We start from the raw sequence: 13032 nt of genomic DNA on the forward strand, positions 1-13032 counted from the left end.
CCATTCTAGCTCCCCTCCTTAGACTGTTAGCTTGTAGAAGGCAGGCACGGTCTTTGGCCTTTGTGTCTATTCCCAACACTCAGTGCCATGCCTGGAGCAACGGAACTTGCTTCATGTTGTTGGACCAAAGATATGATAGGGTGATGGCTCGACTCCTGCTCTAAGTGAGCCTCACTTCCTCTGCCTGAGTTATGCTGATTGACTTGGCCAGTGTTCTCTGGGCTACCAGCCTCTGTAGCCATAGAAAGTGGTCCCAAAGGCCTCTGGAATCCATCAGCATCCTCCATTTTAATTTGTGGATGCCTAGACAAGAGAAGAGAAGTGCCGGGGGATGGGGTGGCCCAGAATTTAGTAAGCTGGTAGTAGAGGGATTTTCTCTGGTCTGGTTGGCACAATTAGAAGTAATGGGTAAAAGGTACAAGGAGAAAGCTTCGGTTTGATATCAGGGTGAAGTTAGTTCCCAATGGACCAGCTGGGTGCTGTCTGCAGTCAGGGCGGGTGCCTGTCAGTCGTGTCTTCTCCCCAAACCACCTCCACACATAACATCGAGGGGTGTGTTCTGTTCTATGCTCTTTTGGCTAAGAGTGTATGTCAGTCATGACTGTCATTCATCAACTGGCCGCACCCACAAGCCACTCCCACTCCTTCCAGATTCAGTGTTTGTTTGACCCACCCATACCTCAGTGGCCATGCTTAAGCACTTTAATCAGATTAGTAAAAGTATTATTTTTTAAATCACCAAGAAAGTGTTAGAAACTCATATCTTGAGACATTCCCAGTACTAATGATGAGCCATTACCATCCCAAATAGAAATGGGCGGCCATGGGATTCACTTCAGACAAAGACCTGGCCACTGTGTTGGCCACATCATTGTACCATGTGGCATGAAAGGTTTGCTCTAACCCTGGACTTCAAGGGGCAGCCTGCTATACATTCCTTCTACTTGTGATTTGCCCCAAGATCCCCCAGGTACTGATCTTTCCCTCTTTTGCATACCATCACCTCTTACCTTACCAAATTGTTACTTTTTCTCTATTATAAAGTGAAAGAGCAGGGTTGGAATAAGTGGTCACTAACGTCCTTTCCAGGGCTAGATATGAGAGGCCTCCAAGTCTGTCATCTCTACATAATTGCAAAGGCCCACTGGGTATAGTATAAATGATGAACACTAGGCCTCTATTAAGCACTCATGGAACCTTCCACAAAGCAGATGTTTCGTGTCTGCTGAGCGCAATTGAAAATCATTGGAGAGGCTGGGTCTGCACCCCAGGGGCCTGGAGAAAAAGGTCAGCAGAGAACTGAGCTGTTCTTATTTGAGCCTCAAAGTAAAATATGTACCAAACTCAATTTAATTAATTCTGCCCTGCCCTGTACAGTGTAGGAAGCCCAGATTCTGAGTTAAAGGACCTGGGTTCCAATTTTGTCCTGGTCATTGACTCAGGCAAATCATATGAGGAAGGGTAAAAGGAATGGGAGATGCTTAATAAAGAGAAGACACTGTAGGGAGCATGGTAGCTGGGTCCCAGTAGTGGGAAGGGCTAGAACCTGGTAGAGGGATTTGATGTGCATCATGGGGTCCCAGAAGATCAGTGAGTAAGAGTAGTGAAGATGCAGATTTGGACGTGACATCAGGAAGAGCTTCCTTCCCAAAGAGGGCCGCGCCAATGTGAAATGGGCTGCTGTGGGAGGTGATGGGCTGCCTGACCTTGGAGGTCCCCACGTCCTGGATCTTTGAATGGGGATTCCTGTAAGGAGGGGATGGCCTAGCTATGTGCTCAGGCACCCTCTCCCTCGCAAACTCTCTAGGGCCAGGATACATGCTGCTCCATCTCTGGCTCTCCACTTTCTCCTTTCTAAAATGAGAGGAAGCAGGGCAGCTAGGTGGCGCAGTGGATAGAGCACTGGCCCTGGAGTCAGGAGTACCTGGGTTCAAATCCTGCCTCAGACACTTAACACTTACTAGCTGTGTGACCCTGGGCAAGTCACTTAACCCCAATTGCCTCACTAAAAAAAAATAAAAATAAATAAAATGAGAGGAAGGAAGAGAGAAAGGAAGAAGCATTTATTTATCACTTACTGTGTGCCAAGCATGGTGCTAAGCACTTTACCTCTATCATCTCCTTTGACCCTCTCAACAATCCTGAGAAGTAGGTGCTGTTATTACCACCATTTGACAGTGGAAGAAACTGAGGCATTCGGGAGTTCAGTGACTGAAGCTAGCCTTGGTATCTAAGATGCCTTTCTGGTCAAATCCAAAGAGAGGGAACAAATGAACCAGGGACACTTTAGCAACATTTTCTCACTCGATCCTCCCAAAACACTTTGCGGCAGCCTCCCAAATGATCAATTATTGCTGGCATGACCTTACTTAGGGTGTCTTTTATGTACAAGACTTCTAGGTGTCTAGGTAGTACAGTAGATAGAACACCAGACAAGGACTCAGGAAGATCCAAGTTCAAATCCAACCTCAGGTGCTTGCTATGTCACTCTGGGCAAATTCATTAACCTCTGTTTGCCCCAGTTTTGTCATCTGTAATAGGGATACTATTAGCCCCTACCTCACAGGGCAGTTGTGAGCACCAGATGAGACGATATTGGTAAAGGGTTCAGCATACAGCAGGTGCTAGTAAATGTTAAGTATTATTATTCAATAGTTTATTACATTAGACCAGCAGGGTGGAGACAGAAAGGATGAGTAACTGAATAATTGATGTGGGCCCTGGGGACTGAAAATGGAAGAGTTGCAGGAATAATACAGAGCAAAGCCCAGCCAGTTATTCTAAGTGGAGCACATGGCCGTCTGGGGCCGGATCTGGCTCTGCCGCTGCCCAGCTCTGTGGCCACCGAGCAAATCAAATTGGCTTACCCGAACCTCAGTTTCCTCACCTGTGAAATGGGTACAATAAGATTTGTATCTGCCACTCAGAGCTGTTATGAGGAAAAACTCTTATTCTTTTCTTTCCTCATACCACATCAGGAATCATGACAAAGCTCATCAAGGTAGATTTAGACACAGACACAGACACAGACACAGACACAGACACACACACACACGCAGAGGTTCATCAAGTCTCCTGTCCCTTTTACAGACGAGCAAACAGAGGCTAGAATGAGAAGCACCCGGCAAAGAGGAACATTTAGACTCTGGGTGAAGAAAAGCTTCCGGACACTCAGAATACGGGATACGTTATTTCCAGTCAGCTGCTTGTTGGGGATGCAGACAAGGGGATTCTTAGTCAAGTGGGGTTGGAATAACTGCTGTTTGGGAGTCCTCTCCAGTAAGATTCTCATGTGATTTCCCCCAATTTCCTGCTTACAAATGCCCACCCTCCACACCCTTCTTCCTGCTGGACTGGATCTATTTTCATGTCTGCTACATTTGAGATGCAAATCAAAGGCAGAGTCATCACTTCCACAAAAGGTACCTGCTCCCCTGGTCCCTTGCTTTTTTCTGTAGGAATAAGGGTAATTTGTCTCAAAGGAAAGAAGGGTAAAAGGAAAAATAACTTTTGCTTGACTCCTGTGAGTATTTCTGCCAAAGCAAATTTCAGCATGGAACCATGGGGGCAGGAAAGAGGAACTCGTGAGGGATGTGGTGCCAGTTGAGACCTACAGTCCTGGGCAGCCCGAATGGGCTATAAGGAATTATTCTAGCTGGTCTCTACAGAGACTTGGGACAAAAGTAGAAAATTCCATGGAGCAGCAGGGAGGGGCTGGGTTGGGCTACTTGGACATGCTAAGACACCTGAGATTTGGAGACCTGGCAGGTCAAGTCATAGGAGGGATCCCTGAGGTTATGACTGGGCAGCCTTAAAGAAAAGATGGGGCCCTTCATCACCCTGGAGCACAGAGGACAAAGAACACATGACCAGAAGCATGAGGAGAGTCAGTCAGTGGGGTGGTTGGGAGGAGACAAACATACTCCAGATCTCCCCAAGAGTTGGAGGAGGTGGGGAGACTGGGGTGAAGGACCAAAAGATCCTGGGAGAAGACTAATGTTCCAGCTCCTTTGGTTTGGGTCAGTTATTTTCAGTTATGTCTGACTCTTTATCACGCCCCCCCCCGCCTTTTTTTAGAATTTTCTTGGCAAAGGTACTGGAGTGATTTGCAATTTCCTTTTTCAGACCATTTTGCAGATGAGCAAACTGAGGTCAACAGAGTTAAGTAACCTTCTTAGAGTCACACAACTTGCAAATGCCTGTGGTCATGTTGGAACTCAGGTGTTCCTAACTCCAGGCCTAGCGCTCTATCCATTGTACCATCTAGCTGCTCACACCTAAACTTTTAGCTCTAGGAAAGAATCCATTTCATTCCTCACTTTGCTATTTACTAATCCCAGGTATGTCACCTAAGTGTGGGCAAAAGGAATCAGGGATCTTTGGAATGGAGAAGTCTTCTCTACCACAGACCATGGTAGCTACGTGTCGGTGACGGGGAAACGCTGTCAGATGGACAGACCCAGATGGCTTATAAGCCTCCCTGAGAAAAGAGCTCCTGCAATTGTTGGGAAGGCTAGACTCACCTGGAACATGAACTTGCTCCTTCGTACCTTTTCCATTGCTCAGTTCTGCCCCCGGGGCCAAGCAGACCAGGGCAAAGCACCCTCTCACAAGGCAGTCCTTCCACCACCTGAAGCATGGCTTTGGTGATGAAGCAAGCATCAGAGCTAGCAGGCTCCCTTCGCAGTTTGACGGCCTGGAGCTCACTACTCTCTTCTACGTTATTCCTGTCCCTTGCTAACAGGATGTGGGCTTGTGATTTCTCTTATAATGGGACTTCCCAGTTGAGAGAGCTCCATCTACCACTTCTCTGCAACTTATAGTTTCTGGAAGTTGCCAAGACAGGTGAAGTGACACTTTCACACAGCCGCTCTGGGCCCGTGGGGGACACTGCTCTCACTGGTTCTGACGTCGGCTCTCTCTCCGTGCTGTGTCTGGTTTCATGCTAATACAGTCTCTCTGGCCTCCTGGCTTTGAGGGCCTATAGAACCTCACATCTGGAGATGACGAGAAGGCAGCCATGGTGGAGATAAGGAAGCCTCCATCATCTTTTTTTTTTTTTTTTTTTTTTTTTTGCAGGCAACGGGGGTTAAGTGACTTGCCCAGGGTCACACAGCTAGTAAGTGTCAAGTGTCTGAGGCCGGATTTGAACTCAGGTACTCCTGAACCCAGGGCTGGTGCTTAACCACTGCGCCATCTAACTGCCCCTTAGCCTCCATCATCTTACAAACAACAACATTGCAACTGTGCTTCTGACTAGATTCATACCTGGCCAAATGCACACCTTGTGGGCCCTGGTCAGCCACTTTCATCCCCTCACCCCCAAACCATCTCTGCCTTTCATTAAGACCCTTTTTCTGAAGGATCTCACCTCAAGAGCAAGGCATGTTGTAGGGCAGCCGTGTGCTCCTGGGGGAGGAAGCATCACTGACATGCTATTTTTTAAGCCTTAGTCAAGACATCGCCCAGTCCTCATCCCCCAGCTTGGGCCTTGGTTTTCTCATTTGTAAAATGGGCCTAGAATTGACCTCCACACCCAAGACCCTTTCCAGCTCCAGAATCACGATGCCTGGTCATGTAACACAGAATAATGTTTCTTCTTCACCACCTTGTGTTCTAGGCCTTAAAAGATAATGTTTGTGAAGTCATTTTCACTCTGACTCAACCTCCTATGACATTAAAAGTGCAGAGAAGGAAGACAACATTGCTGGAAAACCCCAAATGACCACTGTTCAACCTGAAACCATTTGTAGATGTTGCCAATATTGTCCCTAGAGTCAGTTCAGTTAGCAACAGAATACAGATGCCAAAGCCTCCGGTGCCACTCCGGGTCACAGCTAGAGACCAAATTCTAGTCCATGGCCATAGCAGGGAAGGGGGAGATCTAATGACCTGCATTTCTGCTCCATTTTCTGCTAATGAGGCTAATTATTTAACTAAAGGTCTCTACCTTGTGATAATCCTTGGTAAAAAGCATGTTCACATGCTTTCCGTTTGATATAAGGGAAGTGAGCTCATGTGGGGGGACATCTCATGCCTGATGGAGGTAGAGGCTTCAAGAGGCCAGCCCTCTCAAAAGAACTGTAATCACAAGCACAGGGCAGGAAATTCTCTCCCAGCTACAGGCTCTGGCCGTGTGTTAGTCTGCAAATTGGGCATTTCCAGAAAGCACCCATTGCCCCCCCCAAACCGTTTACCGACCCCCTCCATGACTGTGCCCAATGTCATTCATCACTTACTCGCCCACCTCATACATGTTTCACTCACTCCCCCTACCACAATCTGCCCTCCACAGAAAACTTTTCCCACTGAGGGAAGTGTGCCTGTGTGTATTTGTGGGGCACTTATAAAAAATAAATCCCAGCTATAATTTTATTTTAGCCTGAGATGAGAAATTTTAAGCCACAGGGATGAGGTTCACTGTTCTCATTTCATACATGAGAGTGAGGCATGACTTGCACAGGCGTTTGGAGGGGGAGACTTTTGAGAGACTCTCGTCAGGACATGCCACGGGAATGGAGCTGACCACCCATTAACAGTTCTACCTAGGGAGGTCAACTGTCTTTTTTTAACAAATAAGGTAGAAGACACTTGTCCAAATGAGTCTGGACATTAGTTCTGGGGAAGGGGATGGGAAATGTGGAGGAGGACTGGGCTTCAGAACATGGAAGGGAGGACATGAAGACACTGCGTGTTAAGGGATACTCTAGTTGCTCATTAAGTTTTGCTGTTTCCATTTTCCTTTCTTAGCTTGGTCCTCTCCAATGTACCTATGTTACCCTCACCCTAACCCCTGTGTCCCAAAGGAAAGGTGCTCCTGAAAACTGATGAGAGCCTTTGCTGATCCCCAGGTCAGGGAAGCAGATGGGACCAGAAGCAGGAGAGGAAGAGTGACCTTATCAAAGCAGTTAATATGGATGGTGAACCATGTCTGCAACCCCCGGATCCTCTTCGAGCCCTCTGCCCTGACACTGCACTGTGGCTCCCAGGCAAGCCCAACAGGACCTGGGCCAGGCTGATGAGGGGAGGACAGTGTGTCTGTTACCTGAGCGCTGGACTGGACAGGAAGGGAAGAGGCATGTGGGCACCTTGGCCTGCAAAGCTCTCAGCCACAGTCCCTTTCAAACACTCAATTCCACAGGGCTTGCAATCTGCCATGGTGAAGGAAAGACCAGGAACTCCAAAAGGAGGCATTGTTTGTCAATGGCCTGCATTGAATTCCACCTCATTTATGAAATTCTTACTGGGTCTTGGGTGCTGTCTGAGGGACACACAGACAGAATGCAAACCTGTGTTGTCCGCAGGGAGATTATATTCTCTCCACTCAGATGTTAGCAATCTTTTGGCTCTGCAAAGCACCTTGCAGTGAAAAAGGAAGAGTTCTTCTTTAGAGCAAACTATCCTTCTTATTTTTCTAATACTTACTGATCCAAGAAGTCCCAAATGTGCTGGAAGACGCCGGGGCTGAGGAAGTCACTTGTCTGTGAACTCTGAGACATGGTGGAGCGATAGTAACTTTCTTTCCAGGAAAAATGGGCAGGAGTGTCCACAAACCTTAGAAAGAAACCAAAATCACTGAGCATTATCATCAATGTTTCCATGAGGCTGAATTGTCACACAGGACATTTTGCCAAGAGCAATATAGGCCATGACTAAAATGATTTAACAAAACTCAGAGAGAGGCAAGGCAGCCTGTTCTGGGGGAAGGGGCTGGGCCTCTGGGTCAAGAGACCTGACCACACACTTTCCTGTGACCTAGAAGAACCAGAAGTTCTGTGCCTGATGACATCAAAGACCAACAGCAACATAAGCCATAACAGAACAAGAAAGGGTTCGATCCAGACTGGAACACCAAGGTCCTTCCAGACTCACCCCTCCCTGAATAAGGATCCCCTCTGCATTGACAGCAGAGTGGGTGTCCTGCCTGCTTGAACACCTCCAGAAAAGAGCCCACCGCTTCCTGAGGCTGCCCATCACATATTTTCCAGGCTTTATAACTGTTAGGGAGGCTTGCCTTCTATTCAGTAGAAGTCTGTCCTTGCTCCCAGCACCAACAGAGAGCACGGCAGGTCACAGGCTCCCCAAATGTCCAAGGGGTAGGGAACCTCCTAGTGCCACCCTGACCTCAGTGACAAAGCCTTCTCTAACATGCCCACAAATAGTCTTCCAGAAATATCCCCTGCAGCCCTTCAGTGGGAGGAGCATGTCAACTGCCAGCCCATTTCCCAGCAGAGACCAAGTCAACTCTTCTTGCTCTGCAAGAGTCAGACATCCCCAACCTCAGAGAGAGCTGCAGATACTCTTTTGCTTTTCACTCTTTCAGCCTCTAAGACCTTGGTATAAAGATAAAATCAACTTCCTGGAGGTGCTTCAACCCTATTATGAAAACCCATTTGACAGAAGCCACTTGCTTATTAGCAAGGGCTCCCTTGCCCATCACCATCCTGCTGGTCGTTGAAAGAGTCAGGGGCCTCAGAATGGCTTCATTCCCATGATCCTCTTTCTTTCCCCTACCCTAGCCATAGCCCCATCACCATAAGTAAGGACAATATGTTCAGTGTTTAAAGCACCTGTATTTCACCGTCTCCTGAAGGAACACTAACAACAGAATGTGATTTAGTGAGGTGTGTGGGTGGCTGGGACTTAATTGGAACTTGGAATTAGGGGTTAGGCTCCGAGGCTCAGCCCATAGCTACATCTTTTTTCATCAGCATTTTTTAAACTGGTGTCTTTCTGGTTGCCTTGTTTTCTGCTGTGCACTCAAGTCCATCAGGCTGTTGTTGTGAGCCAGGATACTTGGGCCATGGAGAAGGGGTCTAGGATATCCAAGGGTGAATACCACAGCACCCCCACCCCCAGTAACTCACTCCAGCTGCCTGATGATGGCTGAGTTCCAGGAACAGTCTTCTATCACCTTAGCAAAGTGCTCAGCCATTATTGCTGTCATTATAAATGCAATTAGACGAACACTTCTTAAGTCTATACATTGCACAATAGACAGGGGAGAAGTTGCCTCTGCAACCCTTCTCCCATTCATCCCCTTGGGCTGTCAGCTACATAAATATCTCAACAACTCTTGCCTCGCTATGAGCATAGACGAAGAATTGGCTTTCACTGCTTTCAGTCATTCCCTTTCCCTATCTCCACCCTCCTCTTCCTCCCCCACCTGCTGAATATTCCTAAAGCACATGTGTCTGTCTGCTCTGCTCTGTGGCTGAAGAGTCTTCACTTGTTCCCCATTCTCTGGTAAGAGAAGCTGGAACCTCTCTTGCTCTTCAGATTTCATAGGATTCCTGTTGACACACTCTGTTTTCTGGCCAGGTGGGCCCTCTTGACTTTCCCCATAGGGGGAACTCCATCTCCTTTTTCCTTGTCTTTGCCCAGACTCTCAAACTCCCAGAAGGAAAGCTACCATCACTTCCACCTCTTGTAATGCAATGGCCATTTATGTTCATGTCTGCTTTCGCTGCGCCCCAGACATGGCCAGGGATTGGTGCCTGCCTCTCCCCAATAGAATGGGAGTTTCTTTAAGGCAGGTAGCAGGCATCCCTGCATTTTTGTCTTTGCTCCTCTAGGCAGTGCTTAATGATTTCCATGTCCGTGTTTAAGGATGACTTGTGGGCTTAAAATTGAGACCAAAAATGAAGATCCTACTGCTCAAGGAACGGGCATTCTAATGGGGGAACCAGCTACAGATACAGAGAAGAAAAAGCAACAATGGCAAGGGATATACAGATAATAAAAGATAGCAGTGCTCATAAGGGGTGGGGGCAGATAGAGAAGTAAAACCTGAGTTGTGCTTTTCAGGAATCTCAGATGCCTACCAGCTGGAGGTGAGAAGACGACCATGAAAATAACTTTTCATTGGGGTCTGAAGACTTGAGTTGAAGTAGGGGCTATGTTCCTTATTACAACTGGGATATTGTGTGAGTCCAGTAAGAAGCAAGTGGAGGTAGTCTTTGGGTACTAGGGGAGACATCTGTAAAATGGCTTTTGATGATAGGACCAACATGTTGCTAGCACCAATCCCATTCTGAGCAAAACATTAGATCCCCAAAATGGCCCAATACTAGAGGGAAAGCTCTTTGTCTCACTGGATAGAGAGTCCAGAGAGAGGGCTGAACTCCAGCCCCCAGGCAGGCTCTGAAATTCTCCCCATTAGTCATACCTTTGGGAGCCTGCGGCTTCAGGTAAACTGTGTTTTCTGGTGCCATCTACACTTTATTTTGAATTGTGATTTCCTTGGTTTGGTTAAGAGGGAAAGAATAGAGAGGAAGAGAAAGCTTGTCGTGAGAGGGATTAAAGGCTTAGGAGGAGAGGAAAAGGTGGGAAGTTGTCCAGACCAGTGTGGGTCCTGGGGAGAACCAGGAAGGGGCAGCAGGTAGTTCTGGGAGGAGACAGAGCTGGAGAGGGAGATGGGGGATCCCCAGAAGGGGAGAGGATCATCCCCAGACCAAGAAGAGGGAGTAGAAATCTTTGAAGAAGTCACATCAACTTCAGCCCCTTCCAATGTCTGGAAGTTGAGGGCACTTAATGAATACTAGCTGATTCACGGACTTTCCTTAATACAGTAAGACCCAGGGAGAAGAGAAAAGGTCACCCTCACACGAAACACACATTTTGAAATGACCCAACTGGTGACCCATCTTTGCACATAGTGGGTGCTTAGGGTTAGTCCTCCTTGCCCACCTGGTCGGACCTTCACCAGTTTCCTTGCCTTTAAGTCAGCCAGTGGCGGGAAAATGGTCTTTAAAATGAAGGAAGTTTGTTCAAAGCTACATCCTCTGTCTTGTGGGATCCTCTCCTGCTATCTCTGTGACCTGGAGATAGGTCCTTCCCTTCCTGGGGCTTCACTGTCTGTAAAGTGAGGCAGTTGGACTAGGGGTTTTGAGGTCCTTTCTGTTCTAAGTCTCTGATCCTGACCTCTGAATAAATGTCATTGAATGGGCACAAAGGACTGGCTTTTAGGGTTGCAAAATGCTGCCCAGGTAACTTCCCATCAGCGAAAAAGTACCAACATCATCCCCCATTTTATAGGGGAGGAAATAGGCTGAGACAGGAATTATTAGGTGGCTACTCACAGTCCCACAACTTGTGAGTACCTGGGTAGGGATGTTAATGGGGAGTCAGTCCCTGGCCTAGCCTCACCTTTGGAGGGGGGGCACCCTGCCAAGTATTCTTAACACACAGTCCATGAGCTTTTGTTTGATTTGGTTTTTAAGATGCCTTCAGTTATTTGTCATCTCTGACTTTTCATGATCCCATTTGAAGTTTTTGTGACAAAGATGTTGGAGTGGTTTGCCATTTTCTTCTCCAGCTTATTTTTACAAAGGAGGAAACTGAGGCATCCTTCCAGAGGTCCCTGGTGGCAAGTTGGACCTGGCATGGGTGTGATTGCCCAGTGTGGCTCCCAGGCCAATACCAGAGGATTGGCAGAGTCCTGGGCACGATGGTTAGGCGCCAAGCTAGCTGGCCTCCGAGTCATGCTAACGGACTCTCCCAGGATCTGCAGAGCTGCCTCTGGACTTCAGAAGCCAGGGTGCATGACGCTGAGCAAGAGCTGGTGGGACACTTTGCTGTGCATGCATGGGCAGGCCTTCTAGCTCACCTTAATTTGCCTCCCCTGGAATCTAGCCCTGGGAGATGTGTGGAGGAGGGAAGAGAAGGTGCCTCCTGCTGAACCTCAGGGGACCTTAAGCATCCTAGAGATCGGTCTACAGGTATAACAACTCCTGTGGGTGTGGTCCTGCCGAGAGGGCAGTTTTCAGGCCCCCCATACCACCCCCAGGGAGCACCCGGACCTATCTAGGTCAGGAGGTGGGTGGTCACTGAATACCAGGGTGAGAGGTGAGCAATCTGTTCAAAGCACTTAAAATCTTCCCATCCCCAGTGAAGGAAACTGGGGTTCAAGTAAGGTGGGCCTAGGGCTCCTTTCCTGAGACATCCAGAAAGCCTGGAGGCCAAACCTTGTGAATTCACGAGAAGGGTTGGGGTTGGTTAGAACCATGCATGGAAATAAACTGCAGCAAAAAGGTAGAAAGAGCTGGTTCCTTCGGTTGGAGGCTTGGGGGCTGGGTGTCCCTCCTCTAGGAAGGCTGGTCATTAGAGGTTCACGTGTGCAGATGGAGAGGGAAGGGTGAAGAAGGGAGAAGGTCTGGCTCTAGGAGAGGCCCTCAGCCCGGAATGAAATCTGGCGGGAACTTGGCAGGGTGGGGGGTAGGCTTGGGGTGACTGCCTTCCTTGGGATGGCAAACAAGCAGCTACGGTGGAAGTCAAAGGAGGGAAGGCCTGTGTATAAATAAATCCCAGTCCTGCTGCTCCTCCACATATCTCCTGAAGTCAACCCCCCCTCTCTGGACCTCAGGCCTGTCGCCTCTAAGAAGGAGTTGGAGCCCAAATCACTTCCCCTCTAAAGGGGAAGAGCTGGTCTAGAGGGTCCCTCAGACTGCTTCCAGGCCTACATTCCCAGTTTCTTTGGGGTGCTGCACCTGGTGGCCTCAGCTCGCAGAATATCACCTGTCCTGGGTTCAGGACAGAGGCTAGGATGGGGCAAAGGGTTTTCCTTTGCGATTTGGGCGCTGCCTTCTGGCCTGCCTCTGACTCCTGCTAACAACACTAGCATCCCAGAGCATTTTACAAACAACCTCTTGTGTGAAATTTAGGACAGCCCCGAGAGGGAGGAGCTACATGGGTGACCAGCTCCACTTCACAAATGGGGAAACCGAACCTCAGAGAAGATAAACAAGTGGTCCCTGATGGTGCAGCTGGCAAGTGTCAGATGCATGATCTTGTATCCAGTTACTCCTGAGCCAAGTCCAGCCCTCTGCAGGGGAGAGACTTCTGTGAACTCCCAACCCTTGGCCATGTCAGGCCTCCCGGGGTTCACAGGCTCCTAGAGTAATTAAACCTGGTTCAGACCTCTTGTCAAACCAGTCACACCCACCTTCACGCAGGGGCCCTAACCAGAAAGCAAAATTCCCAGCCTGGACGTTTCTGGATGGCTTGTCCAGTACTTCCTTGCATACCCAGGAG

The 13032-nt window shown here is 48.4% G+C and overlaps 1 protein-coding gene across 2 annotated transcripts in view; it reads right to left on the reverse strand.

Annotated features, from left to right (window-relative positions):
- Positions 1–13032, reverse strand: part of TP63 (tumor protein p63) — a 217083-nt gene that overhangs the window by 153094 nt on the left and 50957 nt on the right. For both annotated transcript variants that reach the window (XM_043994855.1, XM_043994857.1), the window contains exon 3: positions 7426–7554. In XM_043994855.1, the coding sequence (XP_043850790.1) occupies positions 7426–7554 (129 nt within the window). The remainder of the gene's footprint in view (positions 1–7425; positions 7555–13032) is intronic.

Source organism: Dromiciops gliroides, chromosome 3 (assembly GCF_019393635.1).
Source record: "Dromiciops gliroides isolate mDroGli1 chromosome 3, mDroGli1.pri, whole genome shotgun sequence".
NCBI classification, from domain to species: Eukaryota; Metazoa; Chordata; class Mammalia; order Microbiotheria; family Microbiotheriidae; genus Dromiciops; species Dromiciops gliroides.